Raw genomic sequence first — 24,738 nt, forward strand, 5'->3', positions numbered from 1 at the left:
GGGAGCTTGGGAGGCTGGATGGAGAAGGGATGCAGGATGGAGGAGGGATGCAGGATGGAGAGGGGAAGGAAGACTGGCGTCCCAGAGCCCCCCGGGGCCGGGTCTCAGAGCCGGGCTAGTGTGTATGGGCCGAGATGGGGAGGACGGTAGGCTGGAGGGGCTTCGGAGGGCGGGCCACGTGCGCAGCCTTTTTATCCCGGTTCAGCCCAGCTGCACCCACATGCGGGGAAGTATTTTGACTGACACGGGCCAAAGTTATCCCGGAATAAAGGCTGCACGCATGTGCCGTCAACCCGGATGTGAACTGGCGGCCAGCCCTGCTCCCCAGCCCCCTCTTCCATCCCCCAATCCCACCTACCCACCCACTACCACCTTTTCTCCCGGGCTGGCCTTCGCGGGCTGTCCCGGACCACTGAGGACGCAGCCAGACCAAACTCCAAGCCGTGCGGATCCGAGCCGAGCCAAGCTACGGACTCCTGCTTCTGGGAGACTCAGAGAGCTGAGAGAGAGCGGGGAGACAGGGAGGCTTAGGGGACCCGGGGACTCCCCTTTCCCCAGCCTTCTCCTTGGGTCTGCACTGAGCTGGGAAAGGGGTCCGAGGCCAAACTCAGGCCTTTTAGTGAGTGTTACAAATCAGCTTTTTTTTTTTAACCCAATCCCAGAAACCAAGGTTTTTATAGAGTTCTTCCTAACGTGTTTTGGCTCAAGACCCTTATTCTTCAAATGAGGAAACTGAGGACTCCGGAGCTGAAGCCACTTTTTCTCTAGCCAACTAGTACCAGTCAGCAGTGCTGGATTTTAAGGAAATGATATGACTTTAAGTTTAAAGACTATAGGGTAATCTAGCCTGCTTTTGCAGCTGGGGAAACTGAGGCTCAGAGAGGTAGTTTAAATGCAACTGAAAATCATAGGATCATGATTTAGAGCTAGAGGAGACTTTAGATCTGATTCTCTTCTCAGAAGAGGACAGACAGAAGTAAAGGGATTGACCCAGAAATACAGGTAACAGGAAGAACCGAGATTTGAACTGAGGTCCTGTGATTTGGCTTTTTAAAGTGGGTTAGGGTTGCTTCTTTGATTTTCTCTTTCCTAGCCTGACTCCAAACTTCTTTCTTTCCATTTTTTCACTGAGTCCCACACAGGACCTTCAAACTTCTGAGCCTCTTCTTCCGTAGCCCAACTTCCTGCGTTCTCCTCCCAGGGGCACTATATCTGCCTTAAAGAAATTTCCCTACCCTCCTCTCCTCCCTTCCAGCACCCCATTCAGTCCATCTCCCTCCCTTTCCTTTTCCCAACCTCAGATCTTTCCCCATGCCCCTCACGGCTCCTGTGACGGGGGAGGGCAAGAGGACTGGGGCAGTCCGGGGTGGGCGCATGGATTTCCGGGGCAGAAAATACGAGCGGGGAAGCAATTGGTCGGATCCCGAGGTAATGGAGCTGCTCCAACTGTGGGCTGACAAGTCCGTTCAACTGGAGCTGGAGAGCTGTCTTCGGAACCAGCACGTATTTAACCGGATCGCCGAGGTGCTCCGGGACAAGGGGATCCACCGGACCGGGGACCAGTGTCGGGAAAAGATCAAGAAGATGAAACTGGAATACCGGAAGATCAAGGACAGCAATAAAGGCACTCGGGGAGGCCGCACGTGGAAGTTCTACGAGATGATGGACAGTGTTCTTACCAGCAGGCCTTCCGTCGCCTACAACCCCATGATGGACAATGTGGTCACTCAGCCTGAGTTACCCGGAGCCTTGGTTGAAAGTTACCATCATCACTTCACCCCTCCCGACCTCCCCTTCGGTCATTCCCAGCACCCACCAGAGCTGATGGAGATCAAGTGTGAGCAGGTGGATTCAGATGAACAAGAACTGACCCCTGAACCTCCTACTCCCATGACCTACCAGCCAACCTCCCCCAAGGACCAGCAAATAGAGCACTGCTTTCTGGAGAGGGGACAGAATGACTCCCCCCTGTCCAGGGCAGAAATTCCTCTCGAAACCAGTATGTCACCTTCAGGTAGGGAGTTGGCAGGGGAGGTGGGGTGCATGGAATTCTCTGAAAGGCAGGATGGGTGACTGATTGTCTGTTATCCTGAACCTACTTTCCAAGACTCTCGGATTATTGGAAGGGGTTAAGCTCTGGGAAATCTATCTCATTTGCTGGTCTTACATCCATTCTGAGTGGGCTCATTATAGAGGAGAGAGGGAAAAAGGTTCTTCAAATACAGATCATAGGGCGTTTGGTGACTTCTAGAGCTGGAAAGACCCTAGAAATCATCTTAACTGAGTAAAAGGTGCGATCTGTTCTAGTTCATGCACCTCGTGTATGGAGGAACCAGGACTTAAATGAGGGAATTTAGTAATTGAGGAGGTCTGAATTCATTGTCGGGGAAGCCCTGGAGTTAAGAATGACTCACTGAGCCCAAGAAAACTGTCCTGTCGTCCTTCCCAAAGCATGCTGTCTTCCGTGACCCATTTTCCTATACTGCCATTGCCTTCCTTCCTGACTCCTGCTACTTCCCTGATGCCAGATGTTAACAAATCACCACCTCGTGTCCATAGAGAGCACCACACTTGGGATGTGAATGCACCTATGGCATCCCAGATGTTCACAATGACCCTGTGAGGCAAAGATCATGGCCTGCATTTAACAGATAGAGAAATGGAGGCAAATGAAAAGTTGAGCGATTTATACAACCGGGTCACATTGTTAAGCAGGGGTCCTCAAACTTTTTAAATAGGGGGCCAGTTCACTGTCCCTCAGACTGTTGGAGAGCTGGACTATAGTAAAAACAAAAACTTTGTTTTGTGGGCCTTTAAAAAAAGAAACTTCCTAGCCCTGGGTGAGGGGGATAAACGTCCTCGCTGCTGCATCTGGCCCGCGGGCTGTAGTTTGAGTTGGTAAGTGTTGGTAGAACTGGGACTGGGTTCTAGGTCATCGTTTCACTGTACTCTCTTGCCTCCTGTACAAATCTTTGTTCCTTCCTTAATTGCAGCAGCGCCCCCCCCCATCCTGATCTCCCCATTAAAAGTGAAAAAAGGTTTGGGGATGAGGGCACTGGCGTCTAACCCCTAATCCCCTTGAGTTCTAATTGAATCAGCCACGGAGGGGAAGAATATGATCAACAATCTTCTGGACCAATTTCATGCACATCTATCTGTATCTTCACCTGCTAGATAGGTTCCCTGTGGATAAGAGATAGAACCTGGCAAGAATCCTAGATATAGCGATGAAAGGAACTGTAGAGATCATATAGACCAACTTTCTCATTTTACAAAGAGGGAAACTGAGGCCAGATGTGATTTGCTTAAGTTCATAGTGGATAAAGAGGAGAAAAGATGGACTAGTCTTAAACTGAACTTTAAAAAGCATCCAACTCAATGTAGAAGCAGGTAGTGGGGCACAGCAGATGGAGTCTAAAAGATCTGAGTTCAAATCCTGAGTCAGAAACTAGCTGTCACCTAACCTTGTGTCTCTCACCTCATTTGCAAAATGAGGGAGTTGGATATGTTCCTTTGACCCGTTGACTTGCACGTAGTAGGAAGCTTAATAACAAGTTTATTGATTTTTAAGTGGCTACTGAATGGTAGGTACAGGGAATAAGCCATAAAGACAACAGTGAAAGTGTTCCTTGCCCTCAGGAAGCTTATCATTAACTGGAAGGAAGTACAAACCATAGAGAAGTAAATTTAGGCACATACAAAACAATGTTTTTTGGGGGGAAGAAGCACCAGTAACTGGGAAGGAATAGGAAAGGCTTTGTGTAGGACCTGGGGATGGAAGGGAAGAAGCAGTGTCTTTTAAGAATGCAAAGGCATGGAGATGGTAAAATATATGTGGAGTGGGGAGGAGACAAATTAGATGATGCTATTGAAGCAGGGATAGTTGGGCAGCTAGGGAGTGCTACAGAGCACCTAGCCTCGAGTCAGGGAGTCTCATCTTCCTGAGTTCAGATCCAGCCTTAGACACTTGCTAGTTTTGTGACCCTGGATAAGTCACTTAACTCTGCCTCAGTTTCCTCATCTGTAAAATGAGCTGGAGAAGGAAATGGTAAACCACTCCAGTATCTTTGTCAAGGAAACTCAATGGACAGAGTTTAAAATTTTGTAAAGTACTTTTTGCATATTATCTCATTTTATCTTCATATCAGCCCTAATATATGAATGCTATTATTTATTACCCCCATTTTATGCTGTTGCTATTGTTATTGTGTTTAGTTGTTTTTAGTCAGTCTCTCTGTGATCCATTTGGAGTTCTCTTGGCAAATACACTGGAGTGGGCTGCCATTTCCTTCTGCAGCTCATTTGACAAATGAGGAAACTGAAGTAAACAGGGTTAAATGATTTGCCCAGTATCACACAGCTAGTAAGTGTCTGAGGCTGGATTTGAACTTGGGGCTTCTTGATTACTATACCCCCCCATTTTACAGATTTGAACATTGAGTCTCAGAAATGTAAAGTGAGTAATTAAACTCATAGATGTAGCATAGGAGGGAACTTCAGATGTCATCTAGTCCAAGTACTGCTGTACCAAGTTACCTTTTCTGGGGTTTGCCGCTCATTCATGAGATGAGTTATTTCATCCCCCAGAACCCCCTACTAAGCTAAAGGCTTTTGGGATAATGGGTGTGGGGAGAGCTCATGCCCTGGTGCCAGAGTAACGATTCTCTCTCATTCTTGCAGGTTTTAGTGACCCTAACCTAGCCTCCTCCTCCTCCCAGCTCCCAAGTGAAGGGCCCCAGCCTGATTTTCCCACCGTGCACCGGCTCAGGAGGAAGTGGAAGGGCTTGAGGATCCGAGACCCTGTGGACGAACTGCTGCTGAAGGTGCTGACATCCCAACAGACCATGGAGGAGAGATTCTTGCATCTGGAGGAGCAGCGGGTCCAGCTGGAACAGCGACGCCTAGAGGTGGAACGGGATCACGAGTTCCGAATGTTCAGCATCTTTGGCCAGATGCTCAGCATCCTCAAGCAGGGAAGTGGAGCCTCCCCTGGCCCGGCAGCCCCGATGTCTTGGCAGGGCTTTGGCTTGGCCCCCGAAGACCCCAAGAGAGCCAGAACGCCTCAGGGGCCAGAACAGACGTTCCCTGTCTTCTATGGGCTGAGTAACCCTGGGACCAGACTCCATCAGGGAAGCCCCTACCTCTCCAACCGAGGGAATGACATCAAATTCAAAACTGGTATCAATGATGAGGGCAATGCAGCCTACTTCGCGGACAAATATGACGAAGACAAGAACCCCAGTGTGAGTATGGCTGAGGGTGAAGCTGGTTTGGAGGCTCTGACAGAGAACGGTGGGAAGAGCCCTGTTCCAGAGCCATGGAACCTGGGTCCTCTGCTGCCCATGATGCTTACTAACTCTCCCATAATCCTTCTGGGGCTTAGTTTCCTTCTCTATAGGATGATGGGCAAGCTAGGTGGTCTTTGAGATCCTTTGTAACTTTAGATCTGAGATCCCATAGGTCCAGTCAGTGCCCTGTCTTACCAGGCCATGGGATGGAAGCCCATATGGGTATCACAAGTGGTTTCTAGTTCAGAATGTCTCAGCCCAGTTGGATTCTGGAATTCTGAGAAGAAGAGAGTCCAGTGTCAATCAGGCACCATGTAGGAGACCCGAGGGTCTGTACTTTGCTTTGGCCTTCCACTTTGGGAACCATGTGTTCTTCTTACTGGCCATCGCCATCTCATTCCAAAAGCAGACCCTCCCCTACAAAACAGGAGACTACAGCTCCTCTTCAGAGCCAACTGTGACTTAGTTTTCTCCCTCCTTTTTTCTAGGGCATCATTAATTTTGGGATCAGTGAGAACAAGCTCTGCTTTGATCTGTTGTCCAAAAGAGTAAGCATGACCCCCGGGGGTCCCTTTCTTTCTGTCAGGTTAGCTTCGAAGGTCCCAAGTAAAAGGAAGACAGAAACAGATAAGGTAGTCTTTCACTAAACAGAGATTAGAGACAGGAGGCCTTTTGATTATTGCCACTAGGCAATCAAGAAGAAAAGCAGTAAGGTGATAGAAGGCATAGGGAACTAAGTTCAATGTCAGGAGGATCTGAATTCAAATTCCAACTTGTACACGTACTGACCTTGTGATCCTGGGAAATCCCCTTAAATTCTCAGTGCCCGGCTCTCTCTCAAAAACTTTTAAATTATGGGAAAAAGGATAATCTGCATTGATAGAGGGAATTTCCCCAATCGTGGTTTCTTCCGCCAATGAAATCACAGATATGGACCCTGTCTCCCTCCTCCCAAATAAAAGGAAGGCAGAACAAAAGGATGTGGGTCTGGAAGGCAACAGCTACTGACAATAACTTTGATGTGGGTGTCAATTTCTTTCCAGACCCTATCCCCAAGACTTGTGACCGATCTATAAAGTCAGAGCTAATCCAGGCTTTTGGGCTGGTTTTCCTAAATGAACTCCCGTATTTTAGAATTGACAGAAGGGAGTGCAAGAAAGCCAGGTGTGACTGCTTTGTGGCAAAGCATTATGGTTCTGGGGAGTCTAGTTAATTTGGTAGCCTTTTTCATGTGGCTGTATTTGTGTTACCCTGTGCTGTGAGTGTCCCTCAAAGGATCATGGGAAGCAGCATATACTATAGACTGCTGGAAATCCTAAGAGAAAGCAGAGCATTGAGTAGTAATGATGGTGTTACAAGATCTGACCCCTCCTTCCCTGTGTTCTTGGTAGGCTTGGATCAATGCTTGCAACACCCTGGAAGTAAGAATAAATAGGAACCTCCTAGGTTGAATGTCTGGAAAGTATCATCAGCCAGTTTTGGGGTGAGAGGCAAGGGCATTTGTAAGAGCTAGGCGGCACGGCTGATGGGTGCAGAGGAGCCAGTGGTATTCATTTATAATATCAGCCTTTGTGTGCAATCTGTTTATCTGGGGCTGACACCTGGGTAGCTCGCCTGGGTGGACTATTTACTGGAGAACATCCTTAGGACCATCTTCCTTTTTGCCAACAGCTGAGTCAGAGTGATATGCATCACATCGAACCTTCCTTACTACAGTATCAAGACTGGAGAGGACACATGTTGTAAGTAGCCTGGGGTTCTGTCCTGCTAGCATCCAAAGGCTGGCCAAGGTGAGCAGAGGGGGCACTGGGGAAGGAGGAAAGAGTGAGATATACTGGACCGAGCCTTAACTCAGAATCAAAAGCCCTGAGTTCAAGTTCTGGGCTTCCTGTTTCCCACTAGGGGAACTAATGGGCACTGCTCATCTCTGAACCTTAAAAAATAGTAGGTTGGAGCAAAAGAGAGAAGACATTAAAACTTGTTAGATTCTCCTTCAATCTTGATGCTTTAGACAGGGGCTATTAAAGAGCTGGCTTGAGAATTAGAAAGAACTGGATCAGATTCACTGGTCATGTGATCCTGGGCAAGTCACTAATTAATATCCAAGGTAACACACTCAGTATCAACTGAGTCTGAATTAGCGGAGGGTTTTTTTTTTCTCCCTTTGTATTCCCTATATTAATAAACCCAAATAAAAATAACCCTCAAAAAAAACCTAAGAAAACACCTCAAATTTTAAATTTGGGGATTTGAACACCTTTAATTATAGAAAATAACTATTTCATTTGAAAGATCCTCATGTGGAAGAGGGATTAGCCTTGTTTTTCTTGGTCCAAGGGAATAGAACTAAGAGATGCATATTTCAATAGGACACAAAGAAAAACTTCCCACCAAATAGAGCCAGGACTGTGCTGGTAAATATTTAACAAGCAGGCTCTCCAGCAGGAATAACAACATCAAAAAACAATTATGCACACACACATATTTTTCAGTTTGATATGCATTATTAACATTTTCTCCATCACTTTCTTTTTTTTTTCTTTTATAAATTTTTTCAATTTTAAACTTAAATACAAACTAAGAAAAGAAAAACGAAAATATACCCATGTATACAGAAGAACAGAAGAGAGAATTCAATATAAAGCAATACATTTCCATTTCAAGAAAACCTATATAATAAATACTATATACTGTTTTTAAAGCTTCCTGGCTTTTTTTTTTTTTCGCTTCCTTGTTGATTTTATGTTGTTTTCTGTTTTTTACTTTATTTTCCCCTCCATGTCCCAGATACATATTAAAGAAGTCTAAAATTAAGTGAGGATATATGTTCATATATAGATTTCTGTAAATATACATATGTACACATATATATTCATACACGTATCTATAAAACCATACCATGCTTCTTTACACTTGTCTTCTCTTTCTCTGAAGGTGGATAATATCTTCTTTCATAGGTCCAAGTCTTTCCATGCTTTTCTAAATCAATCAGCTCATTTCCTACACCTCAGCAATATTCCAACCCAATTTATATCCTGTGCTAGAGATTGTCTTTGAAAGTTTCCCCAATTTTCTGTATTTCTTCTATTCTTGGATACATGGGTTTTATTTTTCCTAGAAAATTTTAACTTATAATAATTATATTGTCCTTTTTACACATCAACAGTGCTCTCCCTTATAATACAGCTTAAGGTCTGATATTATTGAAACTACTTCTTTTACATATTTTTTTTCTTGTTTCTTTGAAGTTTTTGACCTTTTGTTCTTCCAAATTAACTTTACTATTTTTTCTAACTTTGTAAAATAATTTAACTGGAATGACATTGAATAAATAGATTAGTTGGGTAAAATTGTCATATTAAAAATTATATGTGTTTTATCTACCCATGAACAATAGATATTATTTCTTTTATTTAGATCTGAGTTTATTTGTATAAAAAGTGTTTTGTGTTTATGTTCATATAGTTCTTCTGTCTGTTTTGGCAGGTATATTCGAAGGTATTATCTCTTATTACTTTTAAAAATCTGGACAGTTGACAGAATAATAAACCAAGTCCTGGTTTGCAGTGATTCTTAATTTCTAAGGTGCAAATGCTTACAGTGTCATTTTAGCAATGGTCTTAGCTGGCCCCATCATGTCCCTGAGTAGAGCTGTCCCCAAAGTGGAAAGTAGTGGATCCCTCATCCCAAGAGGTCTTTAAGGGAAAGCTGAATGACTAACTCCTGGAGAGAGAATTTCTGTCCATGTGTAGATAGGACTCAATGATTTCTAAGCCACTGTGATTCTATGCCTATGTCTCTTTTATCTTGGGCCTGGTTCAGCGGAAATTGGGTTGATTTGTAATCTCGTTCTAACTTAAAGGCACATGGGCTGGACTCCTTGGTTCTCTCCTTGCCTGTTTGGGCAGGCAGGAAGGAACCTCCTGACAAAAACTGAGACATTCCTCTGGCCCTGGGCTATGCCCTGTGGTATGTAAAAGATCTTATGTTCAATCCAGAATGAAGACAATTTGGGGCAAGAAATCCTATCCTTTGGGAGAAGCCATGTGTTCCCTGGACAGTGACTCTGCCTGTGTATCTTTGTTACAGCCTCCGTGAAGAAATGGCTCGGTTCTTGACCTATTACTGCAAGTCTCCCAATCCACTCAAGCCAGAAAATGTGAGTCATCAGCCCCATGCCCTCTGGTCCCTACTAGTCCCAGAAGAAAGTTCTTGCATTTTTCTCAATTGAAAGAAAGAAAGAAAAAGAAAGAGAGAAAGAAAAAGAAGGAAGGAAAATAAGAGAGAAAAAGAAAGAGCAAAAGAAAGAAAAAGAGAAAGAGAAAAAAGGAAAGGAGAGAGAAGAGAAAGAAGGAAAGAAAGAAATGAAGAAAAGAAGGTAGGGAGGAAGGAGAAATAAAAGAAGGAAGATGAAAGAGAGAGAAAGAGAAAGAAAAAGAGAGGGAGAGAGGGAAAGTGAAAAGAAAATTGTAAAAGAAAGGTAGACAAGAAGGAGAAAGAAAGAGGAAAAAGGAAAGAAGAAAGAAAACAAAAAAGAAAAAAGAAAAGGAAGGAAGGAAGGAGAAAGAAAAGGAAGAAAAAGAAAGAAAGGAAGAAAAATGAGAGAAGGAAAGGAAGAGGGAATGAAGAAAGAAAAAGAAAGGGGGGAAAAGCAAAAGAAAGGCAAGAAAGGAGAGAGGAAAAAAGAAAAAAGGAAGAAATAAAAGAAGGAGGGAAGAAAGAAAGAGAGAAGGAAGGAAAAAAGAAAGAAGGAAAGAAAGGAAGGAAGGAAGGGTGAAAGGTAAAAAGAAAGAAAGAAAAGTTAGAGGTCTTTTTTCCATTCAATCAATCATAAAACATTTATTAAGTACACTATATATTTAGATACTGTTCTAGGAACTGTCCTCAAACAACTGACAGTCTAATAAAAGAGCTATTGTTTAAGGGCAAATTTAAGAGCAAGCATACAGGGTAGAGAATCTGTGAGCTTTTCTCTCTGAAAACTTGTCTTGCCTCCTTCCTAGTCCCCCCCACTCTCATATTACCCATGTGGCTTTGGTCAGTCACTTAGCCACTTTAGGAATTCCTGTTCTTTAAAATGAGAGGGTTTAGGCCGCAGGGGTCCTCAAACTTTTTAAATAGGGGGCCAGTTCACTGTCTCTCAGACTGTTGGAGATCCAGACTATAGTAAAAACAAAAACTTTGTTTTGTGGGCCTTTAAATAAAGAAACTTCATAGCCCTGGGTGAGGGGGATAATCGTCCTCAGCTGCCGCATCTGGCCGCGGGACGTAGTTTGAGGACCCCTGGTTTAGGGCAACTAGATGGTATAGTGAATAGAGTACCAGTCCTGGAGTTGGAAAACCTGCATTCAAATCAGGCCTCAGACAGCTGATATTTAACCCCATTTTGCCTCACTAAAAAAATTAAGAGGGTTCACTTAGATGACCTCTAAGGTTCCTTGTCCAGCTCTGAAGAGGTGATTTTGTATCCCACAATTCTGTCTTGCTTTGCTGTCCCTTCCCAGGAGCTCTCCCACCCATCTTTGGACTACTTGGGGTTGCCAAAAATGAACAAAGCCATGTTGCCCAAATTGGAGCCTTCTGGGCCCCTTCTTATGCTTCCCCTTTCTCCCTTTTGGGAATGACAGACAGGATTGCTAGTTCACTTTAGATAGATGGCAGGTTATTGGTCCTGTGGGTGCTAGATACATCTGTGCACCTGATGTGTTGCCCTCAGGTGATCCTGTTCAATGGCTGCGGCTCTGTCTTCTCTGCACTGGCCACAGTTCTGTGTGACTCTGGGGGTAAGTAGGCACTATCCAAGCCTTCCATGTTTGAGAAGCATCATGGTACAGTAAGATGATCTCTTAGAATGGGAGAACTTGGGTTTGAATCTTCCATTGAACAACTTACTAGCAGAGTGATTTAGGAAACACCTTTCTTAAACAATTTCCTAATTTGTAAAATAAGAATAAATGATATTTGCATTCCCAACCTTTTAGGATTGTTGTGAGGTTCAACTCTGAAAGATCCTTTGTGAGCCCGAAAGGACTATAATAGTGTTAGCAATTATTATTGTCATTCTTTGAGAATACATTACATTTTTGAAGCAATAATCATTTGGAACCAGGTCTGGTAAATGAGGTAATCAAGTTGGGAAATAGTGTTTGTGGTTCAGTAATAAGATAGGAGTATAAAAGTAATGGGCTTGGTGGGTGAGTGAGAATGCAAAAATAAAACTAGAGTGAAGTGTGAACGAGGAAAAGTTTTGGAAGAAACACTTTATATTGCTAGAGTGGAAATTGCCTTACCAAAAGCCCAAGCGTGAACATGTTGGAGGAATGAGAACAGCAATACATACACTCACAAATTAATAGGACACTAATTCCAAGAAAGAAATTAATAATACAATCCATGGCTTTACTAATGTATCCCCCCTTATCTACCAGCCCTATTACCTTATACCCATACCTTATTTCTGGGCCATAAACAATATGAAGCGCAGTATGGCTTGGGAATTATATTTAAAAGGAAGAGGGGAGGTAATAGGGAGAAACAAGAAAATAAGAATATATACTCCTGGGAAACCCAGGAGCCAGACCAGGTAAACATGATAGAGAACATTTGGATATCAATCAACCAAGGTAGGATCAAAAGCAACATTGTTATTGGCGTATACTACAGCCCACCTGGACAGAAAGAAGAACTAGATTATGAGTTTGGGAAAGAGATATAATATAATAGTCATGAGGAACTTCAGTTATCTGGATAGCTTCTGGAGCTCTTGTTGTCCAAAGCCGATCTGATAATACTTTATTGGCCAGCCTTAATGATCATTTCATCTTTTAAAATGTGAAAATCTCTGCATTAAGGACCCCAAAGAGAACTCTCTTCTGGACCTGATTTTCACCAATGAGAACTGATTGCTGAAACAGACATGATAGGACCTTAGAGAGAAAATGACTATTCCAATTTAGGATTTGTGATTGAAATAGGGGAATTCTCTGAAATCAAGGAATTTAAACTCAGGGGCCCATGAACTTGTTTTAAAAATATTTTGGTAACTGTATTTCAATATTACCTTTGTAATCCTACATAGTTTACATATTTAAAAACATTTTTTTTCTGAAGAGTCCATAAACTTTATCAGATTGCCCAAACACAAAGAAACTAAGAATCCTTGTTCTGGACATAGTTTGCCAGATTTTAGCAAAGAATTTGGGAAAGCCTTTAATTCTGTGGTTGGACTTAAAAAATCAATCACAAAATTACATGATGGAGGAAGCATGACTAACCAGAACTATATCTAAAAAAAATCTGGGCATTTTTGTGAGTTGTAAGCACAGAATAAAAGTCAATAATATAATATGACAGGTTAAACACACAAAATTTAAATTTTTTTAAAATGTTAGATTATATTAAGCAAAACAGAGCATCCAGGTCCAGGGGAGTGATGGTTACACTGTCCTTGGCCCTGGTCGGACCATACCTGGAGCATAGTGTTCCATTCTGTAGACCACATTTTAGGAGGGAAAGTGATAAAGTGAAATGCTTCCAGAGGGGAGTGAGCAGAGTGGTTTAAAAATCTATAGTGTCATTTATTGAAGGAAATGGAGGATGATTAGCTTGGACAAGAAGAGCCTTCTAAAGGCCATGATATCTGCCTTCATAGAGGCAGCCAGGAAGCCCCGAGTTCAAATCCTACATCACTGTCCTAGCAGTGTGACTCTGTCATTCAACTTTTACTGCCTAAGTTTTTTAGCTGTAAAATGGACCTCATAATAGTAGCAACTACCCACTCCCCAATCCCCAGGGTTGTCGTACAGGTCAAATGAGATGATATTTGTACAGCTCTCTGTTAGAGGTGCTAGATAAGTGCTAGCTATTATTATTTTTTTATGTTGTATTAAAAGAGCCTTCTTGTGGAATAGAGATTAGATTTGTTTTTTTGTGACCTCAGTGGGCAAAAATAGGAACAATGGGTGAAAGTAGAAGAGAAACATATTCAGGACTGATTAAAACATTTACCAGATAAAGCTATCTAAAAGTGTAATGGGTTACCTCTGGAGAAAGGGGTTTTTCCTCCTCGAGAAATTCAGGCAATGATGGATGACCATTTGGCTATATTTTAAAGGGAGGGTTCAGCTATTGCTTTAATTGGATAACCTCTGAAACCCCTCTTGGGGTTTGAGTCCTCTTGACTCAAAGATTATCAATGATGTAACATTTGGGAAAAAAAAAACTTTATATTGGTTCTAGTGATCTGGGTGGAAAACATACTCTAGACATTGGTCAGAGGCTGATGATGTCTTTTCTGCCTTTATTTCAGAGGCCCTTATGATCCCTACTCCCTTCTATGGTGGAATCGTCAACAGTACCTACCTCTATGGGAATGTCCAGCTGGTCTATGCTCACCTGGACAGCAAGGTCAGAGCTGAGTCCCCCTGTCACTGTCCATCCAGACGGTGCTGAACTTTCCTGGGAATGACACTGAGACTGGGTTTATGGGTACCTTGGATTAGGACTCTGGCGAGGAGGCAGAGAGAGGTCTTCTCCTTGAGCTGGTGATGTCAGGGAAGGGCCACCAGAGTTCTGAGGAGGTGATTCAGCCAGGGTTTGGGTTTCTTCCAGATTACAGAGACCAACACCCGCCCCTTCCAACTTACCGTGGAGAAACTGGAAATGGCCTTGCAGAGAGCCAGGTCTGAGGTATGAGGGGTCCTGTAAGCTTGGGGCAGCCTCTGCTGATAGAGGAAGAGAGCCAGGTATTCATTAATTCATTTATGAAGCACCATCTGGATGAAATGCAATGTGTTAGGCAATAGGGAGATAGAAAATTTAGCCAAGATGATGGCCATGTCCTCATGGAGTTTTCAGGTCGCTTCAGAGCCTTGCTCTTACTTACTAAATATTTGTTGACTTGAATTCAGTTTATTTCAGTTGGATGATTGAATTTGATTGTAATCAATTGAATTACCTGTCCCTGAGCATGATTGTAGGTAGCTTCCTCTGGGAAGCCAGATTCTCTTCATCTTTCTCTTGTCAAGGTGAAGATTTATTTCCTTTGCAGATGCTCATACCCAATCATCCCTTTCTTCCCATTCTGCTTCAAAAATAGCTTTTGGCTGTCTCCTTTCATCTGCCCTGATAGAAAGGGCTCAGGCTCTGAAGGCTGAGTTAAGAGCCCACTTACTGAGTTAAGGAGTTAAGGGCTGAGACTGGTTTGGCATAAGGGTCTCTACTACTCCCTTGACACTCGGCTTGGTTTTAGGGGGTGCACGTCAAAGGTCTAATTCTCATCAACCCCCAAAATCCACTGGGTGACGTCTACTCCCGAGGAGAGCTGTTGGAATACTTGGAGTTTGCTAAGAGGTACGACCATATCTTTCCCTCCATCCCACAGGCTAGAGGAAGGAACCCCGCTGTCTATACAGTTGAGAAGTCAAGTTGGAGCTAAAAGTGAGAGCAGCAATAATTATGTACCTCATTTTCATTCAGTGAGCTATGCTTTCTTAATTGCTTTCATAGCCTTTCACACACCAGATTCTAAAAACAATCACACGAAATATAATATCCCCATTTTTCAGATAAGGAAAATGGAAGCCACAGAGTGAATTAGTTCCCCCAAGCTGGGCCAGAACTAATTAATGGCTTTTGACTAATTTCTGGGCCAGTACTATTTCCATTCCTATTACAAATCTGGGTCACCAGGGGACAAGTCATATTCCCAAGCCTCGAGAAAGGCTTGTGATCAAATCTCAGAGGTTTTACCCAAAGGCTCCAGTCCCTAGCATCCTAGCAGGAGAGAGTGGATGGAAGACTTATCCTGGAGTCAAATTTTATCCTGGAATCAGATCTTCCCTTTGACGCTTTCTGTACGTGAGGTTGCTTTACTGAGTACTGAGCCAGGAGTCAGAAAGAACCAAATTCAAATCCAGGCTCAATAATTCCCAGCTGTGTGATATTGGACAAGTCACTTTACTCTCTTTGTTTGCCTCAGTTTTCTCATCTGTAAAATGAGCTGGAGAAGGAATGCCCAAGTACTCCAGTGTCTTTTCCAGGAAACTCCAGATGGAGTCACAGAGAATCACATGAATGAAAAAGGATTTAACAACAAAAAAGCCATCCATCTCCTAAGACTGTTGTGAGGAGAATCAAATGAGATAACATTTGTAAAGGGCTTAAAATAGTCTTAGCGCCTAGTAGATGCTCTATAAATCTTATTTATTATTATTAAGTGACTCTGGACAACTTACTCAGCTTCTCACAGCACATGGGTCATGTAACCTCACAGGTTGTTGTAAGGATGGAATGAAAAAGAATTTATAAAGTACTTTGCAAATGTGCATAATTCTCTTTCACCTGTGGAAACCAAGGGCATATGAAATGAGAGCTGCTCTTACTGTCCATGGATACAGACTGCAACTGCACTTCCTGTCCAATGGATGGGGGCTGCTCTTACTGCCCAAAGATGGAGCTGTTCACACCCAAGTGACTTATAGTCAGTGCATGAATGGGGCTCCTCTTATTGTCTGTGAATGGAACTACTCTTATTGTCCATGGATGGGGGATGTTTTATTGTGCATGACTGGGGCTGTTCTAATAGTCCATGGATAGGGCTGCTCTTACTGCCCATGGATGGAGCTGTTCACACCTAAGTGACTTACAGTCAATGCATGAATGGGGCTGCTCTTACTGTCCATGGATGGGGCTCCTCTTATTGTCTGTGAATGAAACTACTCTTATTGTCCATGGATGGGGGATGCTTTTATTGTGCATGACTAGGGCTGTTCTAATTGTCCATGGATGGGGCTGCTCTTACTGTCCATGGATGGGGCTCTTCTTATTGTCTGTGAGTGGAACTACTCTTACTGTCTATGAATGGGGGATGCTTTTATTGTGCACGACTGGGTCTGTTCTAATTGTCCATGGATAGGGTTGCTCTTACTGTCCATGGGTGGAGCTGCTCATATTGTGCATGACTGGGGCTGCTCTTATTGTCAGTGAATGAAACTACGCTTATTACCCATGAATAGGGGCTGTTCTTATTGTCCATGGACTGCTATTTTTGTCCATGCTCTTTCGGTTTCTCCAAAGAGTTGGGGAAAATAGACCCAAGATAAAAAACCTGAGTCAGAAGAGATGGTGGCGGGCTACATGGGGTCATGGAAAGAGCTTTGGACCTAGGTTGGAATCCCAGCTCCTTGGCTTTCCAAATGGGTGATTTGGGGGCAAGCTGTTAGCTTCTCTGGGTGCTCTGGGAGATGGTATTGCCAACTTCTGTTGGCCCTTCTGGCCTTTCTGGGGCTGCTTGAACAGGTGGTATAGCTATGATAATCCCCATAAAGAGCAGACCCAGCTCACACTGAACTGTCCTTCCTCCTCATCTCTAGGCATGAGCTGCACATCATCCTGGATGAGATTTACATGCTGTCAGTGTTTGATGAGTCAGCCACATTCCACAGTGTGCTAAGCATGGACAGGTGAGCTGGCAGCTACTGGCCCTTGGGGGGTACTTTTTTACTAGGTCATTCCCTCTTATTCCTCTTAAATAATACCCCACTTTCATTCAGAATTTATATAGCCTGGTATTCACCTAAAGCAATGGTGTCAGACTCAAATAGAAATGGGGATTACTAAATCATACAAAAAGATCGCTGCAGGTCATATATTGATTAGAAAACCACATGTGTATTTTTAAAAATTAATACATTAACCCATTAAAATCAAATAGGATATTTGATTTTATAATTTATAATCATTTATTTTTACATTTTAATTGGTTTGGGATATACTTGGGAGTGTTTTGGGCCACGTGTGCTGTGTTTGACACTTTGGCCCCCAAATATTAACTGAAATCAGGCAGTGAGGGTAGCTGAGCTGAGAAAGCAGGCAGTTTGCCCTAAAGGAGGGCTCTTCCCTACTCTAATCTCGTTTTTAGAAACTAGTTAAAAGTAGAGAAAAACCCAAAATGGTGTTTCTAAAACTGACCCTTACCATGGCTTAAGAGCTGATTATATTGACAGCAAATAAAGCAAGAAAATCTGTTGCTGCTCCTTCACAGGAGAGCGGGGAAGCACGAGGAACTTTGTCTATTTTCCTGCATGTCTGTGTCTGCTGCCCCCTGAGTTAATTATGCTCCATTTGGGAATATTTTTGTGTCAGGCTGTGCTTCGGGATGCCCGAGGTCACCGAAGGCCGGGTGACAATTATCCTGTGCATAGACTTTCCTAGAGTATGGCCAGGTGTGCTAGTGTGTCCTTGAGGAGCGTTCTTATTGGACCGGCCCCTTCAGGGAAGGCACCCCCGTCCATGCTCTCTGGACATAGCTGGGATCTGTTACAAGGCCAGCAGTGGCTACAGCCTTGACAACAACTGCTGTGTCCTGTTCTCTTCTCGTGAATTGGCCAGTGTCAGACACCACGGAACACTTACGGTTAGGGTTCATGGGAGCTCTTCCTACTTCAGAACAAGAACCTCTCCCTTGCTCATGCTCACTGAAAATAATGCTGAGTCCTCTGCACTGGTACTAACCCTGCCTCCTTTTGTCCTCCCTGCAGACTACCGGACCCTCAAAGGACTCACGTCATGTGGGGGATCAGCAAGGTGAGCACCATGACATTATGACTCCGAGAGAGGAGGAGAGATGGCTGGGGAAGGGGAAGGGATCATGATAGGTTGTCTGGACGTGTCTTCTCTGTAGGACTTTGGAATCTCTGGGATCCGCCTTGGCGCACTGTACACAGAAAACAGGGACGTGGCCAGTGCCGTGGCCAGTCTGTGCTACTTCCATGGCATAAGTGGTATCATCCAATACCAGATAGCTCAGCTGCTGCGGGACCATGGTGACTATTTGGACCCCGTGGTGGTGGGAAGGAGGCAGGATGGAGGACGGGGGGGTGCCCCATTATCCTTGAGTGATGGATTCAACGGGATGGTAGATTTCATCATTTATGGTGCTGAATGATGTAAGGGTCACAAGAAGCTCTCCACCACCCTCTCCATTAACTCCTTTCTGGAGTTTATCCGCTTTGGGTTTCTCTTGTTTCTCTACTTCTGTTGATTCTCCTCCTCTCTCTCTGATCACTGCTTCTCAGCTTCCTTTACTGGATCATCATCCAAGTCTTAATTGTGAATCCCTCTTATTTTCTTTCTTTATATCCTAACTCTCAGTGATGGATCAGCTTCTGTGGGACAACTGTATGCATTTGACTCAGTTTCTCACTCGAGCTCCAGGCCTGCATCACTTTGGATACCCAGAAGTCCCAGAGGCATCTCCAATTCGGTGTGTCAGAAATGGGATCAGTATCTCCCTGGTTCTCCCTAACAGTCACCCCTTCACCAAACATTTCTATTTATTTTGAGAGCAGCATTCTCATGCTTCCATTCCCACCGCTTTTCAACTTTGGAGTCATCCTTGACTTCTCCTCCCTTCATCATCTCCTTATATCCAGTTACTAAAGAGTCATGCTATTTGTTACTCCATCACATCTCTTGTGGGTACCCCCTTCTCTCCACTCACAAGGTTGTTACCCTCATTCAAGCCTTCACCATCTATTGCATCATCTGCACTTTGAGAACCTCACATTTTGGTCTCTCAATCAATTAGCCAATCAATACTTGCCATGTATCAGGCACTAATGCAAACTTGGTAGCCCTTCACAGTCTAGATCCAGCCTGCCTTTCCAGCTTTACTTTGCCTTCCTCAAATTGCAGCCAAGTTGGTCCTTGTGCCATCCCTAAACTCAGTCCTACACCTCCTGCTGCCATGTTTGCCCAGACTACCCCCCAAGCCTATGATGTTCTCCTTCTTCATCTCTACCTTTTACAGTCTTCAGCTTCCTTCAAGATTCAGCTCATAGGCCACCTCGTATGGGAAGCCTTCCTTGATGCCCATCGTTAGCATTGTCTCCCTTCTCTCATATTATTCTGGATATATTTAATCATCCACATGTTGTAGCATCTCCGGAGCCTCCTCAGCAGATTATCAGTTCCTCAAGGTCAAAGACTTCTATTTTTTTGGTCTTCCAGTAGCCAGCACACAGTCAGTGTTTAATAAGTGATTGCCTTCCTGTCATATGAAATATGAGAGGTTTGACCTGGATGGTCTTTGGAGACTTCTCTAGTCCCAGGTCTATGATCTTTCAATCCTCTGATTATTGGCATTGGACTTGGAGATGGCGTGATTGAATCCGGCAGCTCAGAACTTGGAAGGGACCTCAGAGACCATCAAAGTTACATATATATTACTTATAACAATTATAAGAAGTCACTTTCCACTGAAGTTGACTCCCTCTCCTATCCTTCTCTCCATTCTGAGGCTGTCTTTCTCACTATGGAGACATCTGAGCCATTGGGAAGCATTTCTAAATCTAAACCTTCAAATACACTCTTTTTTATTAAAGCTTTTTAATTTTCAAAAGATCTGCTTGGATAATTTTTCAACATTAACCCTTGCAAAACCTTGTGTTCCATTTTCCCCTCTTCCTCCCACCCCTCCCCAAGATAGCATCCACTTTACTCTTTCTCCTGCCATGGAAGGACAAGCAAAATGAATCTGTTCTCTATTGCAAAAAACAGCTTTCAGATTCCTGAAAAATCTCTCTCTTCCATGTCTTCCCTTTCCAATTCAAACATTATTTTTCCAGTAAATTTTCATCTCTAGAGTATCTAAAAGCTTTGGTGCCTTAATAGCCTAAGTTTAAACTTTTTAAATTTAAATTTAAACACAATAATTTTAATAACTTCAAATTTTATTAAGACTTTAGGAACACCTCATCCAAAGCATAGTCTCTGGTCACTTAATTCTTCTTCTTGCCTTTCTTTAGATATGATTTAGTTTGTTAGTTTCCAAATGTGGTGCCCAGAACTGAATGCCCACCTAGCATGAAACACTCTAGTTATATTCTGATTTGGACATAACGTAACCTGTACCCAAGAGAGGTATCATGTGTGGTAGAAAGGCCCCTCTACTAACATAGTGTGCAGCGCATAGTAAGTGCTTAAACATGTTTGATTGATTTGGGATTCTGAGGGTCTGGCTCAAATCAGCAAGCATTTATTAATCATCTCCTATATGTCAAGCACTGGGATATGAAGGATAGCAAAAAACAGTACCTGTCTTTAAGGAAACCTCATTCTAATGGGAGAGACAAAATGTAAACAACCATGGACTCTTAAGATATGTACAGGTTAAATAGGAATTAATTTCTCAGTAAAGGTACGAGTATTAAGGGAGACCAGAAAAGACTTCACATGGAACGTGAGATTTGAAATGAGTCTTGAAGAAGGCTCGGAAGCAAGAGGTAGCATCTAGGAGGGAGAATATTCTAGGACTAAGGGACAGCCGATAAAAAGGCACAGATTTTGGAGAAAGAATTGAGGGATAGCAAAAAGGTCAGTGTCCTGAGTTGTACAGTGTATGGAAGAAAGTCAAGTTTAAAGAAGACTAGAAAGATAGGCAGGGTCAGGCTATGAAAGGCTTTAAGAGTCAGAAGATATATTGCTCATGGAGGTGATAGGGAGCCACAGCAGTTTATTGAGTGGAGGTGGGATGTGACATAGTCAGATCTGTGCTGTGGGAAGATCACTTTGATAAATGAGTGGTGTGGAAGAAACTTGAACTAGCAGGATATTGAAATAATCCAGGCACGAGGTGATGAAGGTGTGTGAAAGAGAAAAGAAGGGGTTGTACAGAACTATAACAGGGAAGTTTGTACATAAGAGATGTTGAAAACAACAGATTGCCATTTGGGGAGGAACCAGTGAGAGTTTGACACTTAAATTGTGAATCTGGATGATTGTGGGAATTCCACTGTAATAGGGAAGTTGAGAAAAGAAGGGGTTGTACATGAGATGTTGTAAAGGTAGAATTGGCAACAGATTGCCATTTTGGGGGAACCAGAGAGAGTTTGACATGTAAATTGTGAATCTGTAGGATTGTGAAGATTCTGATACTTCCTCTATAACAGGGAAGATGAGAAGAGAAGAGGGTTTGGAGATAGAACATAATGAGTTCAGTTTTGGACAAGTGAGTTAAAGAACATCCAGTTCAAGACGTTCAATAGAGCAGCTGAAGATGCAAGACTTGAGTCAAGAGAAAAGTTAGCGCTGTGTAAATGGATCTAAGGATAATTAACATATACATCATCATTAAATCCATGGGAGTTGATGAGATCACCAAGTGAGATAACTTAGAGGAAGAAAGAAGAAGGAAGGGATAGACTCTGGGAGGTGCCCACGGTTCGTAGGCAAGACCTGGATGAAGATTCAGCAAAGGAGAGTGAGCAGGTGCAATCGGATAGATGGGAGGAGAAGCAGGACTCTTGAGTATCATGAAAACCTAATGAGAAAAGGATATCAAGAGGAAGACACTTTGACAGGAGCAAAGGGAGCAGAGCTCAGGACAAATGAGGGTTAAGGAAAGGCCATTAGATTGAGCAAAGATGAGATTACTGCTGGTTGTAGCCCTAACCATCAATATGACCTGGGCCCAATTCCTTCACCTCTTGTGGGCTCCATTTCTTCATATGTAGATAATTGATGAGATTCTTTTCATCTCCAACATTCTGTTCCTCTCCCTTATCATCCTGCAGGGCTTGTACGCTCTCTGAGGGCAGTATCATCCATAAGAATCTTCAAACTTGGATACATGAATTTTGAATTTCAGCTTTGAGATTTATTAGCTAGATGAGGGTGAATGAAACTTTCTACTTCAGCTTTTTCATCTATAAAATGAGGAATATACACTGATTACTTTATAAGATTATTGTGAGGAAAACATTTTACTAACTTTGATTTACTATTATTTACACATCTCTTCCCCATCATTAGCACTGTGCTTTCCACAAATTGGCGTTTCATTTTATTGTTAGTTCAGAAGGAGCCAATGTAAGAAAAGGTAGGATTTTGGGGTCCAGATTATTATTATTATTAATATTTATATTATAAATTATATTATTTTACATATAATTTATTAATTATATTAATATGTAAAATATATTGTGTGGTAGAAAGGCCCCTTTACTAACATAGTGTGCCGCGCATAGTGAGTGCTTAAAAATATTTGATTGATTTGGGATTCTGAGGTTCTGGCTCAAATCAGCAAACATTTATTAATCACCTCCTATATGTCAAGCACTGGGATATGAAGGATAGCAAAAAACAAAAAAAATTAATTATTAGTAGTATTATTAATAAGCATTAACTAATTACCATTAACGTAATAAGAAACTTTGGAGTCTCTCTTTCCTGAGTAGATTGGATCAATCAAGTTTACCTGCCGACTAACCAGTCGAGGCTCAAGGCTGCCCACACCTACATCACGGATGAGCTAAAAACTCTGGGCATCCCTTTTCTCAACCGCAATTCTGGCTTATATGTCTGGATAGATCTCAGGAGGGTGAGTGTGAGAAAGAGGGAAGCTCATGGTGGCAGTGGGTGAATGGGGATGCTCTAGGAATGGGGAGGCTTTTGGGAGACCTTCTGATTTGGACTCCCTGGGTTTTGATTCTCCACCCACCCACCCCACACCCGTGGCTGTCCCCAGTACCTACACACGGGCACCTTTGAGGAGGAGCTGTTGCTGTCTCGCCGTTTCCTGGAAAACAAAGTGCTGCTGCACTGTGGCAAGAGTTTTCAGTGCTTCGAGCCCGGCTGGTTCCGTCTGGTCTTCACAGACAAGATTCACCGGCTGCAACTGGGTGAGCAAAGCCAACTGTATCCCACCTTCCTCTCTAGATTTGTACACTAAGGAACACCGCAGCACAAAGTATTTTTTAAAATTTTTCTTTTTTTATCAAAGCTTTTTATTTTTAAAACATATGCATAGATAATTTTCACTATTCACCCTTGCAAAACCTTGTGTTCCAAATTTCCCCCCTTTCCCTCATCCTCTCCCTTAGATAGCAATGTTAAACATGTGCAGTTCTTCTGCACACATTTCCACATTTAGCTTGCTGCACAAGAAAAATCAGATCAAAAAGAAAAAAAAAGAGAGAAAATAAAATGCAAGCAAACAACAACAAAAAGAGTGAGAACGCTATGTTGTATCCACCCTCAGTTCCCACAGTCCCCTCTCTGGGTGTAGATGGCTCTCTTTGTCACAAAATCATCGGAACTGATCTGAATGATCTCATTGTTGGAAAGAGCCACGTCCATCAGAATTGGTCATCGTGTAATCTTGCTGTTAGCACAAAGTATTGATCAAATGTTTATAGTTAGAAGAGACCTTGTCCATTTTATAGATGAACAAACGGAGGCAAGTAAAGTGACTTCCCCCAAATCACACAGATCATGGAATTAGAAGAGCAAAGGATCATGGATTTGAACCGGAAGGAACTTAGTAGCTTAGGATAGCCATTCCTTCATCTTACAGATAAGGAAACTGAGGTCCAGGGAGGCAGGAGATGTAATTTTGTGTAGGGATCAGTAAAAAGGCTAATTTGGCTGCGGTGGAGAATGCACAGTGGGTGCTAGAGTAATGTGTGGGAAAGCATCGATTCTGGAGAAGTCTGGGTAGTGAGTATAATATAAATGTAACGGAATAATGTTGTGCTGGAAGAAGTAAGAGCCAGGAGACCGAGGTTCAGACCCTTCCTTTGCCATCCATGTGGCACTGGGAATGTCACTTAATTTGTCTTGCCTCAGTTTCCTCCTCTGTAATATGAGAAGGCTACTTCTCTCAGAAGCTGCTTCTTTTCTAACACTTGTGGTGTCTGAGGGTTTCTTGCACAAGCCACTCTCCAGGACTGCCTCGATATACCCACCTGTGCATTAACCCTCTGACTCCCTCTCCCCTGTTCTGTCCCCATGTCCCCCGTCCAGGAATGCAGAGGTTCCGGCAAGTACTAGAGCAGCAGACTCAGGAGCTGCAGCAGAAGTTGTCCCTGTCCAGGCAGCCTTGGGGGCAGGAAGACCAGGCAGACGGCACTGAGGAGTCAGTGTTTCTCCCCGTCCAGCAAGGGCCAACAAATGGCACCAAGACAAGGGACCTAATCGGGCTGCTTCAGCAACAGCTGTGCCCGTCTGCCTGGCTGCAGAAGGGCTCCCTGGAGCAGCTGACCCAGGAGCATCCCGGAGCCTTGGATGTGTTTAACCAGCTAGCCAGCAAACAGTAGGGACCACAGGAGGGGCCGAGCAGCGGTGCAGGGACGAAGCTTCTTTTGGATCTGGGAGTCCCCCGCTGCAAACAAGAGTGAAAGAAGTCTTTGTCTGAGCCAGTCTTGGAGACTTCTGAAGAACACACGTCTTCCATCCCTCTCTCCCGTTGTCCAAGAGGAACCACTTGATGTATTGGTTTGGGGGAAGCAATCACTGTATTCTCTGTGGCTCTTCTAAGTCTTCTAGGACTCTTAGAAGTGGGGTGAGGGGTCAGGTCTTGTGCTCTAGTCTTTCTTCTTAAGTAACTTTGAAGATGGTTGTTTTTCTATCTGGTGTTCATTAAATTTCTGGTTCACTTTTCAAATTTCTA

The 24,738-nt window shown here is 43.3% G+C and overlaps 1 protein-coding gene across 1 annotated transcript; it reads left to right on the top strand.

Moving 5' to 3' along the window:
- Window positions 1-24,738, top strand: LOC127541537 (1-aminocyclopropane-1-carboxylate synthase-like protein 1). The gene is made up of 15 exons (XM_051966766.1): window positions 1-2,014; window positions 4,681-5,243; window positions 5,777-5,836; window positions 6,960-7,030; window positions 9,378-9,447; window positions 11,005-11,071; window positions 13,597-13,694; window positions 13,899-13,976; window positions 14,539-14,639; window positions 16,661-16,750; window positions 17,828-17,873; window positions 17,971-18,112; window positions 22,526-22,668; window positions 22,816-22,969; window positions 24,093-24,738. The coding sequence occupies exons 1-15, from the start codon at window positions 1,312-1,314 to the stop codon at window positions 24,383-24,385; spliced, it is 2,679 nt and encodes an 892-aa protein (XP_051822726.1). The 5' UTR covers window positions 1-1,311; the 3' UTR covers window positions 24,386-24,738.

Source organism: Antechinus flavipes, chromosome 6 (genome assembly GCF_016432865.1).
Source record: "Antechinus flavipes isolate AdamAnt ecotype Samford, QLD, Australia chromosome 6, AdamAnt_v2, whole genome shotgun sequence".
NCBI classification, from domain to species: domain Eukaryota; kingdom Metazoa; phylum Chordata; class Mammalia; order Dasyuromorphia; family Dasyuridae; genus Antechinus; species Antechinus flavipes.

Bases quoted from the DNA above. Each gene is read 5' to 3' on its own strand.
- LOC127541537 (XM_051966766.1), top strand. From the start codon at position 1,312: ATGCCCCTCACGGCTCCTGTGACGGGGGAGGGCAAGAGGACTGGGGCA. The intron at 13,977-14,538 runs GTATGAGGGGTC...GCTTGGTTTTAG, and splicing joins TGCAGAGAGCCAGGTCTGAG to GGGGTGCACGTCAAAGGTCT. The intron at 17,874-17,970 runs GTGAGCACCATG...TCTTCTCTGTAG, and splicing joins TCATGTGGGGGATCAGCAAG to GACTTTGGAATCTCTGGGAT.